The 27,518-nt window shown below is 37.2% G+C and overlaps 1 protein-coding gene across 1 annotated transcript in view; it reads left to right on the forward strand.

Moving 5' to 3' along the window:
• VWA3A (von Willebrand factor A domain containing 3A) overlaps positions 1-25,410 on the forward strand; it is a 31,468-nt gene extending 6,058 nt beyond the window's left edge. The window contains exons 9-33 of the mRNA XM_040593821.1: positions 367-475; positions 1,631-1,696; positions 2,169-2,294; positions 3,714-3,852; positions 3,942-4,045; positions 4,305-4,385; positions 7,618-7,712; positions 9,171-9,290; positions 10,144-10,218; positions 10,937-11,081; positions 12,059-12,257; positions 12,708-12,778; positions 13,827-13,976; positions 15,467-15,557; positions 16,627-16,737; positions 17,165-17,262; positions 17,407-17,559; positions 18,228-18,336; positions 19,080-19,224; positions 19,698-19,842; positions 20,888-21,039; positions 21,690-21,816; positions 22,423-22,520; positions 24,054-24,117; positions 25,402-25,410. Of these exons, the coding sequence (XP_040449755.1) occupies positions 367-475; positions 1,631-1,696; positions 2,169-2,294; positions 3,714-3,852; positions 3,942-4,045; positions 4,305-4,385; positions 7,618-7,712; positions 9,171-9,290; positions 10,144-10,218; positions 10,937-11,081; positions 12,059-12,257; positions 12,708-12,778; positions 13,827-13,976; positions 15,467-15,557; positions 16,627-16,737; positions 17,165-17,262; positions 17,407-17,559; positions 18,228-18,336; positions 19,080-19,224; positions 19,698-19,842; positions 20,888-21,039; positions 21,690-21,816; positions 22,423-22,520; positions 24,054-24,117; positions 25,402-25,410 (2,782 nt within the window). The remainder of the gene's footprint in view (positions 1-366; positions 476-1,630; positions 1,697-2,168; positions 2,295-3,713; positions 3,853-3,941; positions 4,046-4,304; positions 4,386-7,617; positions 7,713-9,170; positions 9,291-10,143; positions 10,219-10,936; positions 11,082-12,058; positions 12,258-12,707; positions 12,779-13,826; positions 13,977-15,466; positions 15,558-16,626; positions 16,738-17,164; positions 17,263-17,406; positions 17,560-18,227; positions 18,337-19,079; positions 19,225-19,697; positions 19,843-20,887; positions 21,040-21,689; positions 21,817-22,422; positions 22,521-24,053; positions 24,118-25,401) is intronic.
• The last annotated feature ends 2,108 nt before the right edge of the window (positions 25,411-27,518 follow it).

The following is a 27,518-nucleotide window of genomic DNA, read 5'->3' on the forward strand; positions in this document are numbered from 1 at the left end:
TCTTTTATATTGCCATTTGTCACAGGGGGAAAACCCACAATTCCTGATTTTTAGCTTCCGGGGCTATCAGGGAATAATTTAGAACATTTCATGCACAAGCTGTTAAGAACTGGAATAGAATCTTAGTGCTTTTATTGTCATTCAGGTTTTCAGGACAGGACCAAACCCCAGTAGTGGTACTTCAGTAATGGCTGAAAGAGAGAGGCAGTCAAGTTATGCTAAATGACTGGATTACATTCCCATGACTGATTATTTCTTTCCCACTTAGTTTACCTCCCTGTCTTCTTCAGTATGACCTTTTCCCCCCATTTGATTACTGCCATTGTTAATTCTTTTTTTTCCCCCTTATTTATTTATTTATATCAGCCCTGACCAGCCTTTGGAAATATTGTCTGACTATGCTCAGCAGTGTATGCTGGGGAGAAAACTGCAGACTCATGCTGTTACATATGATTGCAGCAATCCTGCTTCTCTTGTAAGTAATTGTTTTAAAACTTACTTCCTTAAGTGTCCTGTCATTTTTTTCCTATTCAGCTGCAACATCTTCTCTCATAAACTTGAGGGGAAGCTAACGTACTCATTAAAGAGTTCTTGATCTAGCATTGTATTTTCTTTAGAGCAGTTTTGCATACAATAAAAGATTTGTTTGGAGCATTCATCTTGGTTCATACCGAAGCCAGAAGTGGCAACCAAGTGGTGTCAGCTGGCTTGGCAGCTGAAGGGAAGCAATTATTTCCAGATAATCATCCTTTGTGTTTACAGAGAAGACTTTAGGGCTAAGAGCTCTTTTGCAGGTGAAAGTGAAAGATGGGACCTCAGGTAGGCAATATTGCAGTAAGGACAAGTGGGTAGGGAGAAGGATCATAGGAGACAGAAAGGCAGGGATTTGGGAGTGAGATCATATGAGCATGGCAGTATGGGATAGGAATATTTTGGTATGGAATAGCATCAGGGCAAGACCTAGAAGCCTTGCTCAGATTATAGTGTTGATCGTGAACAGTGGTTTAGATCTTAGCAGTGACTCCCTGAAGGAAGAGGACAGAAGGATAAGCAGTTACTTTTGATGAGCTTCTGCATAGGAGCTTGGGTTTAGGTGTTGATCGCTTGTTTAAGCTTATCCCTAAGGCATGTAGTGGCTTCAGTGGCAGGGAAGACACCACTGAAATCCTGGTTTGAAGAGAAGATTGAATGCAGTAAGGGTATTGCAGTCATGGAGAAGGGGATTGTAGTGGTAGATGGTAGGAGAGAAGGAGATGGGGGAGGTGAAAACAGAAAAGGATTTAAGAGGTAATTACGAGCAAGGGAAGGATAGCCTAACATTTATACTTGTAGACTTCAATGATACGCCTTTGATCTGCCTAGCACAAGCCTGCCTTCAAAGGAAGAGAAAGTGCCTGGCATTTTAACACAAGGTGAATGAACTTGACCCTTATTGCCTGTTTCACGAATTTCTTTACTGAATTAGTTTTTCAGCCCTTCTAAAATAAGACTGGTAAGGAAACAATGGAAACATAGTTACCTTTGGCTTTCTCATGACATGTACCTCAAAGATTCTTTCTGTCTCTAATTAAGAATTGAATACCAAAACTGAAATCAAAGTAACTCTTCTTCTTCCTATTTATATATGTAGGCAGTTCTAAAGAACTTTGCAGAAGCTGTAAGAGGCCGTTATCATTGCTACTCTTCAAAGGGAGAGGTAGGTGACAGCTAGAGAGGCAAAGCATTTTTCTCTTTTTGATGATTCTTCGCTTTGAGAAGGTAAACTAATTATCATCTGCATGGAAGTTTATAGCAAGACTTGGTGCTGAAAGTCTGTGTCATAGAAGTGCTAAGGATGTGTTCAGTAAACCTGTAGTTAATTTTTTCTCTGCAAGTGAAAATGCTTTCCTAAAAGTGCAATAAATTTTGCAGATACTGTTCACTGACTTAAAGCTGATTAATAGGATCAAAGTAGTGGCTTATGGTAGACCAATTCAAAATAATAAAATATTATCTTGTTTATAAAATGATGACTAACTTACTTGCAGTGCATTAGATATATTTACACTCAATTCTGCTGTGCCAGGCAGTCTTGTATAGACGTACACACATCAGAGTAAGAAAGCTCTGTTTAGTTAGTGTTTGAATAGTAGTTAACTTTTTTTCCCCCCCTTTTTTTATATGTACAGAATTTTGATAGCAGTGATTTTCGTCTGCTACTTCAGGAATCCCAGAAGGCTAAGGACCTACTCAAGACCATCAAGCAGAGTTTTCAAAGAAGAATTGGTGGTTCACTTGTTAGTAGATTAGCAGATGTATGTATCTTTTTATTTTCAGGTGTACTTTGAAGTATCAAGGGTAGAAGGTTTTAGTGTTCACAGTATGAAAAAAAAATTATATGACTAATCAGGTATTTTGATAAGTGAACTTTGTATATTATGTATTGGCCATCCATTGTAAGAACAAACGAAGGCCAAAACCAGTAGAGACATTTTGCTAGATGTTCTCCAAAATGCAGAAAGTTTTATAAACCAACCAAAATGCGATAAAATGAACATTGTACCATGATCATAATGGAAATCTAAGAGAATAGCTACCCTAACAGTATGCATGGTCATTTGAATGAAGTTCCAACAGTCCTTTAAATGGGAAAAAGATACTTACTCCTACATGATTCAGATGGACACTTAAATCAGCTGCAAAATCCTAAGGGCTTGTCTAGATCTATTAGTAGCATGGAAGTTGGGAAGCTACAGTCTGTCTGTTAGACATCTGTCTCTATGTTGGTCCTGTCTTATCTTGAGGATTTGGCAACCTTGGTAATGTTTCTATTTTTATGCCTTATTTGACCAACATACCAGAGGTTCTTACCTTGTTTGTCTTTTCTCCAATAAAGTAACTTCTAAGTGCTTTTGATGAAATATGGGTGTGGAAAAAAGAGAACCTCCTGTGATTCTGTGAAAGAGGGACTGAGAGCTTTCATTGGGTATCTTCCTGTATCTGGTCATCTGACCTGAGGCATCCTAGACAGGAGGAAAACTGGTTATTTGTGAATAATATTTCTAATTTTGTTTTCCCTCACCCTGCCTATTCTGTATATATAGAATTCTTTAATCTCTCTTCCAACCTTATAATTACAAAGGACCATGTAGACTACATACTGAGCAGAAGTCACCCTGAAATGACTTGGAAGGTTCTATATCCCTCAATAAAAGCATGTCATTTCAGAAACTTATTAGTCAAACCTTCTGTATGAAAAAACATCTCCACAAACTTCTTTCCATTCATAAAACAAAGGTCTCTTACCCCTTTTTGAAATAAAGGAATGCTAGTGCCCTATAGTAGATTTTATCGACTTGTTTCCATTGGTGTGAATGAAGGTAGAATGTGGTTCATTTGACTCTGTGCTCAGTGCAGGCAGAAAATGGAACAGTCAAGATTTGGTCTGTGTGTAATGGCAATCCTTTTCACACTTACTTTTCTTAGAGAAACGATTGGCTGTTTTCATGCCAGTATGCATAACCACAATATTTTAATTTCCCTGTGGGTTTTTGCATTGTGGCAAGCATAGTGAAGTTAGTGGAACGTTGTCCCCCAAAACTGTTTTGCTTGTTGAAATCCCAGCACTTTAGTGAACATAAGTAAAACTATATTCCACGTTGAGTATTTTGGATTGAGGGTAAAAAAAAATTAATGCTAAAATTTGCAAGAGTTTTTCTTAAAATCTCTTTTAGGTTTCCATAGAATTTGCAAATACAACACCTTCCAACTTCTTACCAAAGCCTCCAAATCATGAAGGACCGTTAGTTATTCAAACACCATGTGTCCTGGCCAAAACCTCAGCGGACTGGTTGAAGACATATGGATTGAAAGGTAACACAGAAAGGAAAGCTTAACAGGTGTAGAACGTGAATTAAAGGCAAAGCATGTGTTTTTTTTAATTTCTTTGTTTCTTACTATAGCTAAAAAGTTAAACCTATATCAAGTTTTGGCTCCTAATGCTTTCTCTCCTGTGGAAGAATTTATACCTATTCTTAAAAAAACAGTATCGTCAACTCTGCATGAGGTAAGTAATGAGGGCCCTTTATTTTTCTTGGGTTTGTTGGGGTTTGGGGTTTTTTTCTTTCTATTGCTACATTTTCCTAATTAAAATCAGTACTTTATAAGTTAGTGAAAGCCTATAGAAAGAATTTAACTGAAATTTAAGTCATAGATTGAAATGAAATACTTAGACCATTCTTAAGAATGATTCTGGAAGGAATTTCACATTAGTGTAGCTTATATAGGCTTCTGTAAACACATAACTAAATTATTCATCCTTCTAGAAAGCAATGATGCAGTTTGAATGGTATGACGGAACTGTGAAAAATATCCATGTTGACCTGCCAGTGTTACACAACTATCAGGTGAGTTGTCTGTAGTGATGTGGCCTTGTCAGGGCTAGATTACCATCTAACTATTCCACATTAATTGTTCTGTTACATATGGACTGCAGAAATTCATGTGCATATAGCTGTCCATGTAAGTCTGAAGTGATTTGGTCAAACTTGGGGCCCAGATTCTTAAGGTAGTGAGGAAGGAGGCTAAATAAGAGAGTCTATCAGTGCTGCTTATAAATACAGCAGTATGCATTTTGCAATCTATGTTTAAGAATGTACGTACATTATTTTACTCGTGTATGTATGAGTGCTTTAGCCTGTACATTGAAAGGATACAACACAATAAAGTACTGCTTGCTTTAAGAGAACTGTTTTGTTTCATCTTGGTTTAGCCATTAAAAAAAAAAGTTTTGTTTTTTGTCTTATTTCTTTGAAAGACAAACAAGTTTTATGAAGAATGTCTAATTGTTACTGGCTAGACCAAGAAAGACTCGAGGCATAGCAAAGAATGTTCTAGGAAGTAGTGTGGGAGTGCATTTGGTCTGGCTGAGATGGCGTTAATTTTCCCCATAGCAGCCATCAAAGCTGTGATTTGTATTGGTAGCCAGAGAGGTGCTGATAACACACCGGTGCTCCGGCTCCTGCTGACCAGGGTTGGCACAGCACCAGGGCTGGCACAGCACCAGGGCTGGCTCTGCCACATTCCCCCTCGCCAGCAGGCTGGGGGTGGGCAGGATCTTGGGAGGGGGCACAGCCAGGACAGCTGACCCACACTAACCAAAGGGATATTCCATGGCATATGACATCTGCTCAACAATAAAGTGAAGAGAAAGGAGGAGGAAGGAAGGGCATTTATTATTTACATTTGTCTTTTGGAGCAACCACTAGGCATACTAAACCTCTGCTTCCTGGGAAGTGACTGAACATCACCTGCTAATGGGAAGCAGAGAATAACATCTCTTATTTTCCTTTGCTTCTGTGCATGGCCTTTGTTTTTGCTTTTTTAAACTGCCTTTATCTTGACCCATGAGGTTTTTTTCATCTTATTTTCTCCCCCTTCCCCTGCCCTGCCAAGGAGGAGAGTGATAGAGCTGCCTGATGGGCACCTGGTGTCCAGCCAAGGTCAGGCCACCACAGCCTTTTTTTGATGCCAAACATGCACACAAGACAATGGCAGTTTTACATTAAGTGTGCTAATAGCTATAGTATTTATGAAGTGGCAAGCTCCTGTGCAGGTCATGGAGTCTGTTGGCAGCACTGCTTATCTCTTTATTTTGCTGAGCTTGGGAACATAATACAAATGATGGTTGTGTGCTTTACCCTGGCATTGATGCCCTTGCTGTGCTGGGGGAGCTGTCTTCTGGAGAAGATGAGGGAATACATTTCCCTTTCTCTACCCAGGATTGATGTGGATGGTTTTATTACGCAGGCTTCTGAGGTCCTTGTTCACCCTTGTTACTTTCTTCTTGTTACCTTGTTCACCTGTTACTTCTGATTGGAAGTTGGGTGGTGTGGCTGGAGCGCTTGCCAGTAAAGATCAAGGTGAAAAAGGTTATTGAGTACCTCAACTTCCTCCATGTCCTGGGTAACCAGGTCTCCCATTTCCTTCTGGAGAGGGCCCATGTTTTCCCTAGTTTTCCTTTTATCACTGACACACTTATAGAAACCTTTTTTTATTGCCTTTGATGTCCCTGGCCAGATGTAATTCAATCAGGGCTTTAGCTTTCCTAACCTGATCCCTGGCTGCATGGACAGTTTCTCTGCATTCTTCCCAGGCTATGTGTCCTTGCTTCCACCCCCTGTAGGTTTCCTTCTTGTGTGTTATTTTGTCCTGGTGCTCCTTGTTCATCCATGCAGATCTCCTGGTGCTTTTGCCCAACTTCATCTTTGTTGGGACACATCGCTGCTGACCTTGGAGGAGGTGATCCTTGAATACTAACCAGCTTTCTTGGGCACCTTGTCCCTCCAGGGCTCTGTCTCATGGTATTCCACCAAGCAGATCCTTGAAGAGGCCGAAGTCTGTTCTCCTGAAGTCCAGGGTAGTGATCTTGCTATAGGCTCTCCTCAGTGTCCTAAGGATCTTAAACTCCACCATTTTGTGGTCACTGCAGCCAAGGCCACCCTTAAGCTTCACATTCCCCACCAGCTCCGCCCTGTTGGTGAGAACAAGGTCCAGCATGACACCTCTCCTTGATGGCTCCTCTGTCACTTGGAGAAGGAAGTTACTATCAATGCATTCCAAGAACCTCCTGGATTGCCTATGCCCTGCTGTGTTGTTCCTCCAACAGGTATTGAGGTGGTTGAAGTCCCCCAGGAAGACCAGGACTTGTGAATATGAGGCAGCTCCTCTCTGCCTATAAAGGGCCTCATCCACTCAGTCTTCCTAGTCAGGTGGCCTGTGTCAGACCTTCACTATAATGTCACCTGTCTCTGTCCTCCCTTTAATCCTGACCTATAAGCTCTCGGCCGGCTCCTCATCCATCCCCAAATGCAGCTTTGTGCACTCCAGCTGGGTGTTGACGTAGAGGGTGACACCCTCCTCGTCTCCTCTAACTGTCCTTCATAAAGGGCTTGCATCCTTCCATTCCAACACTCCAGCCATAAGAGTTATCCCACCATGTCCCCATGATGGCAGTAAGGTTGTAGCCCTGCAGGTGCATGCATGTCTCATAACTCCTCTTGTTTATTTCCCATGCTCCGTGCATTTGCATAGAACTGTTTAAGTTGGGCCCCCAATGAATCTGATTTACTGGCTGGAGCAGCTGGAATTCCCTTTTGTTGCTCTTCAGGTGCTCATGTTCTGTAGAATTCAGACATCACCTTAAGGTCTTCAAATTGATAATGCAGTAAAGAATGAGAAGTGTTTGAAAATATCATGTTTATTTTATATGTTTTGTTATGAACAATACCAAAAAAATGCTACTGAAGAAATGGTAAGCTTGCAAAAACTGTATTGTTGAAGCTTTTTTTCTTCTTTTTTTTAATATGCTTGATCACTATTTTGGGACATGCTAGCAAGGAGAAAAGTGAAGAGGAAAGTTTATACCTTTAGACCCTTTGTTGCATTTTTATTATTGTATGTTTTTCCCATGGACTGTATTCTTTTATCTTTACCAAGAATGAAATACTGCAGCTCAAAATGAATGAAAATCATTATTTTTTTCATTACTGTGCTGTCACTTTACTTCTGCATTAAACATTTGGCAGTAAAAGACTTACTTGAAGTTTTTAACTTAGATTTTCGAATTTTTATCCATAGAAGCTCCTTGCTAAAATGGTAAGAATCTATGAGAAAAGAATTGACTGGCTCTCTGTTGCTAGCAGAAGAATATGGGGAAATGTTATCGAAAGGAGGTATTGTACTTCAGTAGCCCTTTTTTTTTGTGTATTGGTGATGATTCTGGTTTGACAGCCTTTGCTTTGTGTGTAAGTCAGCACCAAGGGATACAGGACAGAAAACAGTCAGATGTAGATGAAACAATTGCGGCTATGACCAGTGTAAGCAATCCACTTTTGTAACACAGATACTGATATTCAGCCTTTTTAATGATCCGGTGAATTTAATGAATCCAGTGGATCATTGGTCAACACAAAACTGCAATTTCCATGAGACAGGCTTTTAAATTTAAGTTATCTAGCAAGAAAGCCTTTGGGGAATGTTCTGTCTTAAATTGCACATAAACAGAACCTGATGTTTCTGGCCAAAGGTAGTGTTTACAGGCAGCTTTCCAAGCCCATCCTATTAGTATTTATGCCTAGGGTTTTTCTGCACAGCCTCTCGTGGGTTCTTGTCAGAAGATGAGATTTTACCTATCACCTACCTTCTGCCTCCACTACTTTTGAATTGCATTCTAGTGCCAGATGACAAATGTCACTGTAGACACACTCAAAAACCTAAGGTGTTTTTTTTTACCCTGCATGAAGTTTGAGGTCTGACACATCTAATTATGTGTTTGAGGATTATGTTTGTTTACATTGTGTCTGAGGCCGTATCCAACCTCAGTTGCACAGTTGCTCTTTTTGTCCCATTTCTAAACCTTGAATATGAAGTTTCAGACCAAAGGAAGATAGCTGAGGCCACTGTTACTAGAAACCTTCTTGCTCATTGATCATGGATTGAATTAGCCCATCTGGCCACTGTATTGTGTTGGGAACTCACGTCCCACTGACTGTCCATCACATCTGCGATTCTTTTCATGACCACTGCTCCCAAGATATTCCCTGTCTATTATCTGTAACCATCCTGTATTGTTTCTTAAGCAAGGCTTAATACTGACCATACTGAAGAAGGCCATCATTAACACTTTTTCTCAAAGCAGGTAACGTGCTAGATAACGTCAGTCCGTTCATAACTGAGCAACCAGTCTGTCACTGACTTGGTGGGAGAAAACTTACCATTTATCTTTGGAGTAATACTACATGTCTTGCTGGAATGATGGCTGGCGAAAGGACAATGAACTATCCAACAGTCCTCCTTGGACATTCACACATTCCAGGCATGTTTTGGATATTAGAGTATGGAGAAGAAAGAGGAGCTGTTTAGGGCTCAGCAGCACACTACATGTGGCCAGTACCCTGATTATTGCAGAGCTTAAGGAAGATAGAATTTTCTGTTATTTTTACTATTTTTTAAAAAAATCTCACCTTAGGTTTTGCAGATTCTTTTTCTTTTTAAAAATATAGATTCAGTGTTTATACATTCTGGTACATGGCTAGAAGATACTTGCCCTGGCAAGTTAGAGTACAGTGAAGATAAGAATATGTAAGATTTTTATTCTTTTTTTTTTTAAATGAATAACATTTCTTATATAGGGTGGTTATACTTGTTGATATATCAGCAACAAACTCCATGTGCATCATCAATATCCAGCATTCTTTGCGACTTTTGCTTGAGGAACAAATGTCAAATAAGGATTACTTCAATATTATAGCGTAAGCAACTATTTAAGATTCTTTTAAAATAATTGTAATGCATTGCAATTAAAGAAGCATGCTGAGAGACGGTTGTTACTGACGGATATATTTTAGACTTTTTGAATTGTATTTAACATTTTGTGTTGAAGTAATTGCAAGAGTAGCACTGATTTATTGTTATTGGATAAGTGCACAAATCAGATGTATGGAGACCAGATTAGTAATTAGAAATCACTGGTTTGGGTGTGGCTTACTGGAACTCATTGCATCAAACCTGTAACAAATTGTCACCCTTCTGCATTGTTCATAACAGTATTAATTCACGAGTCAGAAGCTTTTATTGGAACTCAGATGCCATCTCTGAGAATGTGCTTCAAATTTTACAGTTAACTCCAATACTTTTTAAATATAGTATTAAAATCTGTACTCAGCACTGGTAGTCAGAAATATATGGCACAGGTGCTGAACAGCAGCTGGACAGGTTTATGACTGGCAGGTAAAAGCAAGAGACAGCAGCTCATGGAGTTCTAAGCCTGGTGGGAGAAGAGAGCCCTTACCTCACTGGAGAGGTACAGGCAGTGTTGAGGGTTAGGGGGGTTTCATTGTGATCCTTCTGCTGAGTTTTTACCAGCTTTCGCTTAAGATCCTGTCCAGGAAAGAAGAATGAAGTCTGGCTCACTACCTTGAAAAATACTGAGTGATGGATAGATGTGAACAACTAAATGGTTTGAAATAGAAAATGGTTTGAATCAGCCTAACTATATCTGTAATATCTCACATGAGATTTTTCTTTTTCAGTGAATTTATTCTAACTCTTAGCTTGTTCTAAAGCATAATCTGAAAATTAATTGCTGTTATTTTTCTCTGAAAGATTTGGGAGTGACGTTGTGCCTTGGCAGCAGGAACTGGTTCCTTCCCAACCAGAAAACTTAGAAAATGCTTGGAGGTAGGATAAATAACTTTTCCATACGTCCATACTAGGTGATCACAGGTACTGTGAAACAGATAAAATGGAGAAGCATATTTGAACGGTATTGTGAGCAATTTAGAAAATTGATGTTTATCATATTGCAAAAATAGATTGCCATGAACTGTGTTCTACACTGATTGTTAATGATGATTTGTTGTGAAAAAAACATTGTAAAGTTTAATATGTCTTAGTGACTTTGATTTCACGTGTATACAGAATATAAATGTGGACAGATATAGAAGTGTCTGTGTAAGAAATGCACAGGTTACATAAAAAATTGAAAACTGCTTCAAATTCAACTGGGATGTGAAAGCTAAACTATGTTTTTCCCCACATACACTGGAAACAAATTCCAAGTTTCTGTTTGTGAGTCGCACCCTCAGCAGTTTTGTTACACCTCTATGGTTCATTGTTTTCCTGTAAATTCTACTATATTACAATTTTTCCATATAAAATTAAGAGAGAATTCTTTCATCTCTATGCTCTGAATCTTGCCTAAAACCTAGTTCAACCATGGTGGTAATACAGAAGCTAGAACAAAAATTTGGATCATTATATAAGCTGATTTGCTCTCTGTCAAAAATTTTAGACTCCAGTGCAATGTTATTTAAGATTCTTAGTTCTCTTTATTGCTCTAAGCAGAAACAAAAGCTTTTGTTGCTTCATTCTTTGAACTGTAAACATCTTTTTTTAGGTGGGTGTTGAGACTGCAGTGCAAAGGAAGTAGAAATTTCATGTGTGCGCTTAGGAGAGCTGTGGAAGTAGACTTCAAAGACAAAGATAAACACAAATCACAAGGACTTTACCTGCTGACGACTGGAATACCTGATCAGGAAACAGTAAGTATCATCACAGGTTTTCCAGCTCTTCTGTAAGTTCCTATCAGAGTTAATCTCAATTTCATTATTCTCTTTTATTTTTCTTTTCCCTTTTTTTTTTTTTTTTTCCTTTTGGCTAGTCATCATAGCTTATTGGCAGAATACTTCTCCTTTACATATCTAAGACAGCACAGCTGTCAGGATCTCAAATTTCCATTTCTGTGATTGCTGTTCCTGTGTTGGAGGTAGAAATTATTAATGATGTGTGAATCAGAAAATTCAAGAGATGGTTTTGGGATTCCTTCCCCACTCGTTCTCTCCAGCTGTGGCCATCATTTCACTGCAAGTTTCTGAGTTTGAACAAACCAACTTGGATTTTTCATGTCATTTCCATATAATTCATGAGAACAACCCCACAAATGATTTTACAGTTGAACTCCATAGCACATTGTGTAGACACAGTTCCTATTTCTAAGAACAGTAATCCATTGCTTGGATACATGTTTGTGGTGCATCTGCTCTGTGGCGGTTAAGCCACGTGAACAGCCTAGAGCTTCTGAACATACGGTAATCCAGCTGGAGTAACTATGCATGTACAGTAGGGTGTCTCTGGCTGTTGTTATCAAAATTCTGGGCAAACCTAAGGAATCATTAAAAGTCCATGTGGATAACAAGGAAAAAAGGATGCATACAAAAAGCCAAATGGATAGTTCTATCCCTACTTCTTTTTTTCAGTGCATGGCTAACTTGAAGTCCATGACCTGTGTCTTTGATTCTCAGAGCTACCCCATCTCACTACTTGGTTGCAGTATTGCTGTTGCTATTGTCACTGGTAATAGTGACAGGTTTAGTGTATATGCATGAATTGAAGAGGCATTCAGCTAATGGGCGTATGTTCCTGTACTGACTTGCTCAGGTTGGGAGTGTTTGAAGCTCATCTGAGGTAGGTCACTACTGAGTTTTTATTTTCTTTTTTTTTTTCTCTCTCTGCCTTACAGCACACAATCAGTGCTTATGTGGCTGAGGTTTGCAGAGGTTTTGATTTGCAGCTTCATGTCTGTCTGTTCAGTTTAATGGAGGATGTTGACTCCAATGGAATTATTCCAGCCCGCTATGCCAGCCAAACTGAAACTGCCATTGCTTTTAAAGAAATAGTACAGGCAGCCAATGGGAGATTTCATTGGTTTGGAGAAGCAGGTATGTGAAAAGGAAAGTCAGCACATACTTGTTTTTCATTAATGAAATAATATTTATTAATGCTTTTCTCCCCCCCCCGCCCCCCAGTCAAGTAATTAACTTTTTTAGGATGTGGTAATGCTATACTAGCACTGGGATGTAAACAGAGGTCCAGTTTGATGGAGGCTTTCAATTTTATTGCAAAGTATTATGATGCATTCTTAATGCAGCAATTTGATTTTTTTTTTTTTAATTTGAATTCACTGTTTTCTGTTAGATATTTTAAAGATGCACTTTTAAAATATAATTACTACTGTGCTAGGTGCAGACTGCTTGGCTTACAGGAAACAAAGGCTTTTTTATTCTTTTCATTGATATTTGGCATGCTCTACAAATTGTTGTATGCTCTTAAAGCAGATATATTTTGTACTCTTAAAACCCCTGGCTAATTAGCATATGTTTGATTACCAGATATTTTTGAAAGTGATGATGTCACTATTATTGTGTCTGAAATGGAAAAAGCAAACAACTACTCTCAAAAGGTACGAATTATATGTATCTTTTTAAGTTATGTCTTTCTTCAGAAAATAATTCAACTGTGTTTGTTCAGCTGACAATGCAGAAGATTGGACAAAATGAAAATCCTTGTAAGATGGGTAGGAATGCTCTAGAATGTGAGAATAGTCACCGTAGAGTAGGTATGGACTAGAAAGCAGTTGTACAATAGGATTGCAGTGATTGGTGTTGGAGTAGCCATGATTCCTTATCAAATACAAGGAGTTTACAACTGAAATTATTCTCTTCTTTGTTGCCAATCCTATGACGAATTCTTCTCAATTCAAGTAGAATTAACTGTCATTATAATTATGTACATATATAAATAAATACATTTTAAAGTTATAAGTATTATATAACAAAGATATAATATTATGTTCCTATCAGTCACAGTGGAGGGAGGGATTGTCATTGGCACAATACTTTTGTTCAATTCTAAAACAATTGTTTTCTGAAGTATACTAAGGGTGTAGAAATAGACCGTATCTCTCCATATTACATGCACATGAATTTTTTCCAAAGATACCACCTAATAAAGTGCCTGATTCCATATAACCAGCCTGGCAGTACTGTTGTTGTTTCTTAAAAAAGTGTGACTAGAAAGATATGTGCAGTGAAATATATGTCCAGAGGTCTGAGCACCTTGTTGCATGCAAGCCTGAGTCACAGAAGTGTTTTTAAAAAGAAGAGTTGGTGATTATTAATTGGAATTTTTAAATATTTTGTTATCATTTAATAGTTGCATATACTAGGTTCATTATCTTCCAATTTGTTCTGGTCATGATATGCATACTGATGCTTTTTCTTTTAGAACATTTGCTCACAGCAGGAAGAATTTCCCTCCTATGTGTTTGAGCAAGCACAGTACAAAGGGATTTCTATTCAGTTAGAGGTTTTAAGCATTAACAGATTAATAAATTTGGTATTAATTTTATTTATTATTCAAGTAGTAAATACAGAATGCCTGTCTTTGAAATGGCATTTACTTAAATTTCATGGATATGAATTACTAAACAACGTGAACTTCCATTTCAGTGTGCATTCCTAGTGGAATCCTTAAAGCAACGTTCAGTAAATCAGTCTATTAATCTATCTATACCAGAAGGAGACGCAAATGTGCTTACGAAGAAAGAGAAAAGAAGGCCACAGAAGTTGCCATCTCCTAAACCCACAGCTCTGAGTCTGGCTAGAATGGTTTGAAATGGTCCCATTTTTAATATGCTGTGTGTTTTAATTAAATATCCTACCCAACTATCAGATGCTGCTCTTTGTGAGAGAAGTGCTCAGGCTGAAAATTTGGAGAAATTAAAACAGGACTGTGATAGTACTCTGAATTTATATTTTAATTTGCATTCAAAATGCTACATATACCAAAATGTACATCTTATTAACTTCTGCTAAGTAACTAATTATAACGGAACCACACTGTAGTGTCTGAAGTTGCCTAAATAATCCCTCCTCTGACCTTAAAAATTTAGCATTTAATGAAAGCAAAAGCAAAGCAGAAATGTGCTTTACCAAATTACATCTGTTTTACAAGTCCTTCTGGAAAGTACTGCATTTTACGGTATTCTACTCATTTACAGATGAGACAGCTGCAGCCGAGTAGCATGCATTTGGCCACACAGAGAGCCAGCATAAAACAAGAAATAGGATTTAGGATTTGTTTCCTGCCTGCTGTGCTCATTTCCATGGAGTTACACTACTGAGTCCTTTGGGATTTTGCTAATGTTTTCCTTCTTAATTTTGACTGGATATGCATGTGTTTCAAGTGGGTGTGCAAATCTGTAATAAATGTCCAGTGCCAGGGCATACCACTTTGGTATATAAATGACTAGATACAGGACTTCCTATTGCAGAGGAGGTATTTAACTTCTGACCTGGAATTTTCAGGTCTCATCTTTGCAATGGGAATGGCACTCTTAAGTGTAGGTGTATTCATGTTGCAAAGACCTTTGTAGGTAAGCTCAAACAGGTCTTCCATGCTATTTTATCAGAACCAGCATATTCTCAACACCTCTTCACAAATGTAGGAAAAAAGTAATCACTCAGAGATATGACTACATAGCATAGTTTTACAGGGATTAAACTTGTAGAAAACTGACACTGGTTTGTCTATAGATGTTTGGTGACATTTGTAGTAGAGCTCTATGGTAAATTAGATGTCAATTACTTGAAGGCTCTGTGGCACAGCAAAAGTCTGATCTTACAGTAGGGTTCAGCAGGTGTGCATGTTGTTTAGCAGACTGCTTGGCCCCTAGAGGATTGAGCCGAACCTAAATGAAAAACTACTGTTCTCGGCACTGGGTTTCCAAAAGTCAATACAACTCTGAGGAAAATACTACATAGTATATTGTATAAAACAGTGCCATTACCCTAATAGACTACTTCTTCCAGTGGCAAAAACAGTCTAAACTTGTCTGCCTGTAGATGTTATTCTTCAGTTTTATGGCAGCAGGTGAAATTGGCAAGATAAGTAATTCTAATTGCTGTCTTAATTAACCTAGCAAGAAATGGCAAATTAACAAGTCATCATGGCAATCTTCTGATTTGTCAGAAGAGACAGAGTAAGACAAGAGTTAGAGAATAATGAAGTATAAGTTCCAGTTTTGAATAATGCAGTTATGATCCAACTGAAACAATTTATAATACTGTTTTATTATATGTGCTTGTAGCATAGCAAAGACAACCATGGTGGAGAGAGAAATGCTTCTGTAAGAGCGCCGGCATGGCGTCCTACTAGTGCCAAAGCAGAAATTCCACCAGGTCTGTATAGATCAGGGGCTTTTTGTCTTCATTTTTTTTTCTTTTGTTTCGCTTAAAAGACAGTATTAAATTAGAGATATAATTTAAGTTTTAGAAACACTTGTAATGTTAATCTTTAATCAGACTGATAGAAAACAATGTGGTTGCTTTGAAGTTACTTCTGTATGAGTTTTAGTTGTAATGTATCTAGCTTGCAAGAGGAAGGAACGCTGCACTTCTCTATAACTATTTCCAGGTCATATGATTAAATACTCATCCTATATCAGGAAATGTCAAATGTGTGTGGTAGAAAGTAGAGCTCCACTTTGTCCCATGCCTGAAGCTGTAATCAGAACTTCACTTCTCTTGGTTTTCTGTTCATACTTCATTTTTTTTCAAAGGCTCAACAATTCAGAGATTTATTATGTTACTAGTTCAATATATATATTTCTGCCAGTACTGTTAGATCCCATTGTAATCAATATGCTGTTCCATTGACTTATTTATGATCCAGTAAATGTCTGGTTATCTGAAGTGCTGACTCTTTCAACTGCTCCTGATATATGAAACCGCTCTTAAATTGATCCCAGTCACTGTTGGTCCCTTAAAGTCCAGTCGTTTCTCCTCCATTTTTGTAATTTTCCTGTGTTTTTACTTTGCATCTTTGCTAAAATCTGCAAATACTTTTTTTTTTTTTTGCATTACATTTGAGTCTTGAAATCTACTGATTTGTTGAAATTAGATTGTGATATGTGGCAGCCCTTAAAAATCTGGATTTGTATGTGCATATGAGCTGCTTCATACAAAGTTTATTGGCTTTTCCAACAAATATTATGCTTATTCTAAATCTGTAATGTTTTCAAATTATGCCTTGTGACGTTCTTCCTGACTGTAATTTATCAATTCGTAAAGCTTTTGGTTCCATTTCTATGAAAATAGCCTAAGTAGTTCTATAATACGGATTTTTCTTAGCCAGTATGTAAGAAAATCAAGTATTTGTAATTGTCCAATAGGAAATTACAAACTGAAGAACATGATTCCTAGTAAGAATTTTATCAAGCTGAAGTAAGTCAACTTTTTTTTTTTTCAGCACAAGCAATTAAAGAATTGCCTCAGACTGAGAATAAAAGAAAACATAAACCAAGGAAGAAGCCAGAGTGTTCTGTGTCAGTATTTTATACTGATGAAGGAAGAAATGTGGGTATGTGTTACCAGGAAGTGATGGGTAAAGCCTTTTTATTATCAGTGGTTTTATTGTAAAACTGAGGATGTTAAGTCACTGACAATCAGTGTGCTTTAAATAGTGGGTGCAAGTGAGTTTAACTTACCAAATGGGGGGGGGGGGGGGGGGGGGCAGGGGGTTGGGGGGGGGGGGGTGGTTCGTTTTGGGGTGTTTCATAATTTGGGTTTGGGGGTTTGGTTTGGTGTTCTGTTTTTTTGAAGTCATTCAGGATCTTTTGGCCAAAGACGCTCTAAGCAATAATGCTGTCATCATACTTCCGGTGATTACTTTAGAATTTAGAAGATATGTTTGGAATTTTTTGAAGGTGACAATTGTTAAAAATAAGTATTTTTTTAAGTTTTAAACTTAGGGCTCCCAATATTACTTTTTTCATTTTCTTAACTAGGTACAATATACAGAAAGTATCCAAAAACAATGTGCGTAAGAAAGTCTGTTCCCTCTGTTACATTGCCAAAAAAAGAGGAAATCTGTTCAAGCAAAGAGGTATTTTGCTCCTTACTAATAAATTGCCATTTTAGAATTATCCATATGAATTAGTATGAACGTGTTAATTGTGATTCTGTACAATGTATTATTTAAACTGTTCTAATACTTACTAACAAACAGTTGCTCTATCTGTCTTAAAAGTGGCTGACCAAGTACAGTATTAAAAAGCTTAAACTGGAATTGCCCAGACTGATGTTTGGACCAAGCTGTACTCACCGAAAGAAAACTGTGGAGTCTCTGCACAAGAAAGTATCGGCAAAATACTGTACTATCTTCCCTAGTGTGGAAATCAATGTAAGCTTCTGCATATGTCACATACCTACATCATTGAAAGGCTTTGTATTTGTCTAAGACAACGCATGTTGATCAATGCTTGCAGCTTGCTAGTGTGATGTTCCCTTCACTCTTCCCTGGTCTTTCTAAATCATACTTCTGGTAGAAAGCTAGAGAAGGTCAATTATTCACCACAAAAAATATTTAGTATGTTTGAAGTGCAAACTGCGTGGGATCTTTAGAATGTATAGCATCTCCTCTGCTCGTACAGTGTGAAAAATAATTTTAAAATTAAAGTAAAGCTTTTAAAAATAATGTGTGAGTTGAAACTGGGAAAATGTTAGATCTTGATTGTTTTGGTTTGTGTGATGACTGGAGACAAGCCTAGAAAGTATTAATCTGTTGTATCTATAAAACTGTCAGAAATAATGCAGAACGTGCACCTATCCGGTCAAATTATGTAATTTTGTTGCCCAGCACAACTGGCTGAGATGAGAACTAGACTTTCCTATTTTGGATAAATAAGTTATTTAGCAGCAACAGAGTTGCAGAAATTTTTTTGCACTGTTTCATAGAGGTAAAGATGAAAAACCTAATCTGCCTATTTCTAATGCAGAAATTGCATATATAGCAGCTGAGCTCAAATCTCCTTAAAGTAAGATGCTCTTGTACAAACTGAATTTTTCCAGGGGGTTGTGAAACATCTGCAGGTTCAACCTAAAGAACTGGAAATCTACACTGAACAACTGGAGAAAGTGTTGCAGCGCTATGTAGAAAGAATACAGTGGCTCCTGTCAGGTACTGGTGTGCATCTGTTTTCCTGTAAAGCACAACTTTAACATAAAATCTTATTGTTTACTATTTCTAATATAATAAGTCTAAACATAAATCTGAACCTCAAATATGAGTAAAGGTCATCCGTTTTGCATTTCAGTGAAATTATAAGACATATTTCTATGAATGCAAGAATACAAGAGAATTCAGCATCTGTGTAGCTGATAAACATTTAGCTTGCTGTCAAATAATTAGGGTTGTGATGCAAGTTTTTCTTTTTTGTACGTTGTGTTCATGAATACAAGTTTCCTGGCAGAGTTTTCTATCAACAGAATATATGCAGTAACATACAGAAGCAAAATTAGCTTTTCTGTTTCTTTTGCTAAGAATGTGCCCTATTTAGAAGTTCAGCATCACTGCTGGTGAAAATTATTTCAGTCCCTCTGTTGCTCATAAAGATCTTTTTTGGGAAACAGTTTAATATTTTGCTGGATTGTAAAGTAGGAGCTACAAATTGTTTAATGCAAGTTACTACAATTGGCTAGTAATTAATGCTTGATAGTGCTAGATTTGAAATGGCAGAGGACTTTTCTATTGTTAACCTTTGAATTACCTAGTTGCCACACAGATAAGAATTTATTGTGTAGAAATGTGCCCAGAATAATCCCTAAAGACTGAAGATTTTACAGTATGCTCAGTAAAATAATATGTTCAATAAAATTAAGCCTATGTAATGACACTGAAATAATTTTAATGTTCTATCCCAGGCAGCCGAAGATTGTTTGGTACCATTTTAGAAGCAAATGTCTGTGTTTTGATTGATGCATCTGGTTCCATGGAGCCATATTTGCCACATATCACAAAAGAACTTACCTCTCTTATCTGGGAACAGCTGAGAAAAAATGAAGTCAGGTGTGATGAACTACTGATAAAGACTGAAATCTGCACTACTTCATATTATATAATAAGATTACTTAATTATTACAATAATACAGTACTGAAACACAAGTAATTATTATACGTTAGTGCATGATATGGATGTGACATGAACTGCTTTTCCTGTTCTTCTTCTCAACCAACTTTTAATTCTGAGCTCTCTAAGGTTTGAACCTTATTTGCCATAGTCTAATGCTGTTTATACTTTTGGGCTCATCATTCCCATAGATTTCTGTTCATGTGGAGTGAGATGTGGTTTCTGACTCTTTCAAAGCTGAAGATTTTAATCCAATACTAGGCTCCTGGGTTTTGTTGTGGGGTGGGGTTTTTTTCTGTCGGGTTTGGTTTTGAGTTTGTGGGTTTGGGGTTTTTTACTTCAAAACTGGCTTAACCCAAGTGACTGATAGTATTGGTTAGGGTGAAATGTTCTGGTCCATCTTCCTCCTCAGGTTTAACCTGCTGAGATTCGCAAAAGATACAGAGAGTTGGAAGGAGTGTCTTGTAGGGGCAACTGATGAAACATGTCATGATGCTGTGCAGTGGGTGTCCAAGTTCCACGCTCATGGCAATACATGCATCCTTACGGCTTTACGGGTTAGTAAATTGTGTACCCCATTTTGCAGAAGACATCATGTCTTGTGGTGATAAAACACTTATGGTTGATCGATAATGGAAAATTATTTGGTCAAAGTGTACAACATTTTTATGTGCAGAACACTGAACAGATCTGGAATCAATCCACTGTTTCTGTCCTCAGGGCTTGTAGACAGTAGAATTCAGTGCTCATACTGAGTTTAATAAAAATGTGAAATATCAATAGTTGCATTAGTATTTGTGTTCAAAGAATACTGGAGGGAGAAAGTAGGCAGTTGCTTAAAATGTTGCTTATGTACAACTGTGACTGTGGTATATTTGCCCTGAGCCAAACAGGGTTTTTAAAGAAGCAGTGTTTGTTGGAATCACATGATTATTGAGTACAATTCTTAAACTTCAGTAACAGGTGACAAAACTTTTCTCCTATAAAAAAAACTCAGTATAAAAATTAACTAGTTACAATAATCTAAAACAGAGACTGGAAGTACTTGCAATTTCATGAGACTTAAAATTTGAATAAGGAAAAAAGACATTGCCTTAAAATGAATGATTCTTCTTCCAGACACTCTTGCAGAATCTTCTTATAAATTTTATGGAATTCATCATGAACTAAGTCAAATAAAACTGTAAGGCATTTCTGTATTACAAAAATGTCCACTGAGTCAATTACTGTAGCAAGTTTTTATAATACAAAAAGTCTAAACCCTAATGAGCCTGAGTTGCAGACATTAAGCATTTTTAACTCCCACAAAATGTGATGTAAAAGTCTTTGGTCAGCAGCAAAACCAGTTAATTTGCTTATTTCAGTGAGTCAGGTTTTGGTGATGCCCTGCCTATGAATATATTGTCTTATGCTACAAATTGTCTACTTGTTTTTTTCAAACTTAGATCTCCAATCTCTTTCATACTTAGTGAGAATGAAAAAACAATACTAGCTTGATTAATCACGTGGTAAATACAAAACCATCTTAAATCATTGAAATAGTGTAAGTGTAACTTTTTGTATAAATGTACTAGTTATTTAAGCTTACTTTTTGTTTTTCAGAAGGCTCTCAGTTTCCAAGGTATAGAGGCATTGTATTTATTAACTGATGGAAAACCAGACACCAGTTGCAGTCTGATTTTGAAAGAAACTGAAAGACTGAGAAAGAAACAAGATATTAAAATCCACACCATTTCTTTTAGCTGTACAGACAGGTATATGTTCCTTTGCAAGAACAACAAACTCTTTAAATTAAAATTACTTAGTTTGTTTATTGTCAAAGAAGTTGTGTTATCAAGAAGGGCCATGTGCTCCGTTCACCAAACACCAGGACTGAGTTAGATATTCATGCATGTGGGAACTAGGAGCACTGTTCTGACACAGGTAATTGCCACATGGCCTGCATCTCCCACAGCTTATGTCCTTGAGAGACTGGCCTTCACACACACACAGAAATTATATGCATCGCTAGTCTGCAGCACTGAGGTCATTCCTGTAGAAGAATTTTTGACCCCCTCATAGCACAAACTGACAGGCAGTGTTATTTCTGTTAGGTCCTAGGTTGCATCCCACTGAACTGTGAGATGGATGTTGCCACAACAATGGAATAGAGCTGTAAAAAGAGATCAAAAATTAAAAGAAATAAAAGGATCAGGAAGGTTAACATACAACAGAAAATATGGTAATAGGAAAGGCAAATGATTTCAAAGCAGGATCTCAGAAGTGTGAGAGATGATACTCATGTCCTCCGAAGTATTTGTTTTGGTGTCTGATTTTTTGAGGCATACTTAGAAATTCTTTTTCTATAGCTGTTGTTTTCAGAAAAATAATTTTCATAAGTAAATTACTACTTTGTTGTTAACAGAGGAGCTAATGAATTCCTGAAGAAGCTTGCTTATCAAACAGGAGGGCGCTACCATTGCAGTTCTGGAGATGTGGATGGACAATTAGCAGCACACAGAATGTTGACAGAGGGGCTTGATGATGAAGACGTATGTTAAATAGATTGGTTCTGTTGTGTTTGGTTTTGTTTCATTTCAATTTAGTTCTTCATCAGTAGTCAAACTGCATTTAAAAAAAGAAAAATCATGAGAAAAATTAGTACAAGACTCCTAAGATACTTCACATTGACACGCAAAGAAGAAACCTTAATATTTGTCTTACCCTCTTTGCTAGTTGCCTTGGTCAAGTGACCAAATCCATGAAAGAAGTGTACAATGCAATACAGTTTTTGAAAGAGAAGCAAAAGAAAACATTGTATCTGGACACTGTGGGGTTTAAGCTAACGTTAGCTTTTAGTGTCCCTTCTTATCCTTATCATCTTGTGTTTCATTAAGTAATTGTAAAATGCTTATACAGTGTTTAGCATGTTAATGCTTCAGCAGGATACCTCAGGGATTGCCACAGCAAAAAAATAGGTTAGTGAACAGAACCATATGCAATCCAGAGTTAATCTCTCTCCTTATAAGACCAAGACCACCTCTGCAAGTAGATAGGAGTTGGGAGATTACAGCTTAGACTCAGTTAACCAAGTTGGTAGAAACTGAATGTAATGAATAGGTGTGAGTTTAAGTAGAATATTTTAATTCTGTTTTCAGGATCCAGTTTTCCCTTACTTTGAAGGAGATGATTTAAAGAAACTTACTGAAGAAATAGCAAAAGCTAGAAGTTTCTTAAAGCAGGCAAAATCTTTGAGGTGAGTATTTATCAAGAATCTTTCAATAATTTCTTTTTTATTTCATGGAGGGAAGACAAGAATATCTTGACTTTCAGTGTCTGCTATTTAAAAAAAGAATGGCTGTTTCTTTCCTTGTACTGTAAATTTTAGTGATTTTTTTGAGGCTGGCAAAATGATGTGCAAGCAAGCTGTCTGCTTCAGAGGGATTCAGTTTTACAGTCTTATACAGTTATCTACCGTCATGGTAAAGGATCTGAGCAGATTCTGACAGTGTGTTAAACTTCAGGACTTCCGTTTTCTGTCAGTTGTTGTCTCTCCATTTCTTATGTCAAAGAGAAATTACATTAAGTTGTTCCTCTCCTTGCTAAGTTCTGTCATCTGCCAAATCAATATATTTATCTTCATATATATTATTAAAAGATAAAATTTACTCTTGTTAATGTGATGCAGTGTTGTTTAGCACCTCTTCCTTTAATATGACCTCTTACTCAGAAATGTAAATTAGATTTATTTTCTAAAATCTGTATGGGCTCCTATCCTACTTCATTCTGACTTCTCTTAACTGCATCGTCATCCATTCTCTACTAGAATTATGTTCTCTGCATGGAGTAATGTGAGATTTTTCTTCTGTTCTCAAACAACCCTGTCTCAAGCCATTTACTTTTCAAGTTACCATCAATCTCCCTTTCTTTTTGCCTCTAAAGACCTGTAAAGTTCTACTAGCCTTTTTCTGGTAAGATTCCCTAAGCCTTCCTCTTCACTCTTCTTACATTTCCTGATGTACTGAAGGATCTGAAAAAAATCATTCTCCTCACAAAGACCGCATCTCTCAATCTCAGTCTTTCTACTTTCCTAAATAATTTGACTCTTAATCTTTTTGCTTACCTTATTAAATCTTGTGTCCACTGCTTGTCCTGTGTCTTCCCCTCTTTCCTTCTTTACTATGATTTGCAGCTTCCTTCTCTCTCCATAGAATAAGACTGTTCTGCAAAACTCTTCAGGTTTGTCTCCCTTTTTTTTTTTTCTTTTTCTCATCTTCTCTTCAGTGTCCTCCCTCAACATGAAGTTTCTTTTTCCCTTTTCTGTTAACAGTTATATAACAGATAACAGTACAATATGATGCCAGGCAAAGGTATCCCAGTGGACTGCAAACAATCTAAGCATTTCTTGGAAGCAGCATAGCCCTGCTCCATGCCATCTGTATCTCAGTAGAATGAATTGGCTCGGCTGGCACACCTTTCCCTGCTGCTTCTGGTATCATTCAAAGCTAGTTTTCATACTTGCCTAGAACTGGAGTGAATAGTTAAATTGTATTGATCCTTATATTTCTTCATGGTTACACTTCCTAACTGCCAATCCAGAACAAGAAATCACCATTTCAGTAGTAATAGCAGGCAAAAGTACTTGTGAAGTGCTTTAAAATTCATTATAACTCCTCAGTGAAAAGATTTCCTGTCACTCAAGGACACGGCTAAACAAAGATGCAAAGGTACTATATGTCTCTGTGAAAAGCTGCTGTAATTATTTGGGTTTTGTTTTTCTTTCAAACAGGTTATTACTTCAAAAATGGAGTATAAACCAAAAAGACAATTCTGGCTTTCAAAAAAGTGCTCAGGTAAACAGTCATCAGAAAGAGATCATGGTTTCTATATAGTTCACATATTTCAGTAGAAGGATAGTATTTCATAAGCCTAATATATGATGTATTAATTTCCAGCAGTGACTTTGTCCAAAGCTGAAAACATCTGTAATTATTTTAGTTCTTACCTGAGCTAGTCCACAGCATAACCTAAGTTACACAAAGAATGATTCGAAGAGATCAGTATTTGGGTGAAAGGAGCAAGGCAGGTTGAGTATTTGTAGTTATTAATGGTTAAACAGCTAAACACATTAGAGGGTTAGGACCAGATGTAATGGCTGTAATAAAAATTTCTACACGGGCTGCATGATTTATCAGTTAAATGAACAAGACTGACTTGAAAAAGACCCCACAAACAGTAAAGACAGCCTCAGCAAACACTGGACTATTGTTACAAGCTTGTGGGAGAGGCAGCTGAATAAACTAAACCTCTCACAGAACCAGCCTGCTGCTTTTAAACTGGCAAAGGAAAAAATACAGACAAGAGAAATTGCTTGGTGGAAGTACTTTCTCAGGGTTAAACAAGGCAGAAGCATTTGTCACAGAGCTGTTTGAGGGGAAAAAGTGGACATGCAGGCAGCTGCAGAGTTGCACTAGAGAATTTAGGCTTGCCAAGGTATTCATCAAGAAAATGGGTAAGGCAGATATATAGTGAGACTGGTTTTTAAATCCTTGTCTCTATAGCTGTAGTTTATATTTTGATTTACAAACATTGCCCAGTCATTCAAGGTGGGAGTGGGAGTGTGTGTGGAATCCAGTCAGACTCGCTAGTTAAGAGTGCTTGCTCCATGGAGAATGGAACCTGGGGCCTGTCAAGTATGGGTAGAATTCACTGTATAAGTGCTGATCACTGAAAAGAGATGCTTGGAGAGGAAACGGATATATAACCATCCTGTAGTAGCAAGAAAGTTGTTACAGGCATGTAGAGACAGAGGCCAGTGTTCCACAGCCACCTCTGTCTTTCAGCCTTCCCAGGTAAACTGTATTGCTTGTAAAACGTATAGGAAGAAGTTCCTGTTAATGTACGTTAGAAAGCATTGTAGCACGATTGAACGTGTAAGTAAGGAACATTGATAGTTAATCAAGTTCATTTATATTGTTTTTTCCATTACCATTTTGTCAAGGGTGATGGTGAGCCCATGCAGTTTATATATTTTGAATTGTATTTTAAAAACTATTCATGTGCTTGACTTCTAGGATGAAATTTTAGACAAAAGATGCTGAAGAGCTTTGCAATGGTCCCACTGCTTCTTTTCAGAGTGTGCTTAAAACTTCCAGCTTCAAGAAGAAAGAGGGAAGATGTATTCTTTGTTGTCTCAACTTCCGGCAAGAGAAGTTACAGACGATAAGTGCTGATGACTTGCTCCACTTGCAGACTTTGCAGGACTGCAAGTAATTCAAGCCCTGAACTCTCCAAAGTTTAAACATAAGTAGAGGATATTTTTCAATATAGCTAATACAAATTTTAATGTATGTATTTCTAATATAATTAGTAGTTATACAGGGTCACAACTTTTGTCTCTCTTCTGTTCTACTGCATCGTACTAGTAATTGCTTCAGTCAGTTGGTGGTATGTCCAAGATGATTTTTGGCAGTTGGTTTGAGACTTCTTTACTGGTGCTCATTATCCATAACAGATGGGACAGATGGCTGTGATACTAGAAAGAGGATTCTTTATGTCAGTTTTGCGTAGGAAGTCCAAGAAATAACCTTAGTGCAGAAAACAAAGCTTGGAATGAATGTTTTTGCCAAAAGAAGTTTGCTTATAATGATTTTGACTCTTTGCTTTGTATTTTGCCAGTAAAGAAAGATTTAGAGTTGACGATTGAGAAAACATCAGACATGCAAACAAGTAATACCTTTTTGCTGATAAAGTCTGGTTATGTTTGTGTAACCAAACACTGCCTAGTATTCTAAGCCATTCTGTTAAATTCTTACATGTTTCCTGTCCTAGAAAGACTAAAATATGTTTTCAGAACCATATTAGAAAATCCAGTTTAAGCTAACTGCAGTAATGAGGCATATATTTTTCCAGTTGATTTATGAAATACAGTTGGCTTTTTTTACTGAGAAACTCTGCAATGACAGCTCATTAGTATTTTGTAGGTGTTTTACTGTTGTCTTTCAGAGCGTTAGGAATTCATCTCAGGTGTTTAATATATGTAATATTTAATAAAAATGGATTTAGACTGCAAAATTCAGATACTTGACCTGAGTTTATTCAGCAGCCATTTGCATCTCCTGAGTGCCAGCTGATGGGAATGACCATATATACTTTGATATGGGAGATACTATCTTTTCTGTCCCTCCATCTGTTTTCTCTCCATAAAGAATTAAAAAAATGTCTCTTTTTAGTGTTTTATGCTTGCACCAGCTGACTCCTGCATTCCATGTTAGTACCAGCCTACTGTGCAATACTGTAGTTAAAATGGTGCTTTGTGCTATGCATCACTTCTGTGTGATTTTATTAGTATATGTGTGGGTACGTGTGTAACTGCTGAGGTGCTTTGATATGAAATGTTAATTGAAAATTAATAGGTTTAGTTATATTATTATTTGGGGTATGGAAATATTAAATAATGGTCATGATAAAACGGGTGGATTTGTACTAACAGAAATGTTAAAACAGTAAATCCAGATAGAAAGGATGAGGTTTCTATATTGCCAAAAAGAGACTCCTATTTATTCCTCAGGGGTTTAAGAAATACCACAATACTGTAGCATAGATTCTGAAATTCTTATAAAGGTCCTTTAAAAGAACCTTAAAAGGAAATATACTTATGCAGGTACATTAAATGATGTCAGAGACTCTGTGAAATAAGATAGTAATGCATGTCAGACTTGTAAGTGTGGATAAGCATCAGAATATTTTGGTATATTGTGTTAGATTGTAATCTGTCAAACCTCTCATTTACAACCTTTTTTTACCCTGTATAACATTCAGTGTTCAGATTTTACTTATTCAAAACAATTCTGTTTCACAGCATCTCTTACAGACTGATCATCAATGGATCCATGTAATCCTAAATTCACAGCAACTGGCACTAATGCTCATCTCATCACTCAGCTGTTGGTTTTGGTTTAGACTGGTCACTTGTTTCTGTGGGCAAAGCATAGCAAGTTTGTCTGGCTTGCTTGAGCACACTCCCTAACTTAAAGTAGGTGTTAGGAATTCAAGAGTCTTCTCTTTGCTGGTGGTGTGAGCTAAGGGATTCTAAGTCTCCTGTTCAAGAAAAATGCAGCAGAAAAGTAAGGAGCAAATGTTGACATGAGAATCTGTGAAACCACAGAACCTATAGAATAGCCAGGAGTTACAGTATTTAGCCATTACATCCCATCCAGCTTCACTGCTTTTATGTGTTTTCGGGCTGTTGCAG

The sequence above is a fragment of the Falco naumanni genome, chromosome 4 (genome assembly GCF_017639655.2).
Source record: "Falco naumanni isolate bFalNau1 chromosome 4, bFalNau1.pat, whole genome shotgun sequence".
NCBI lineage: Eukaryota > Metazoa > Chordata > Aves > Falconiformes > Falconidae > Falco > Falco naumanni.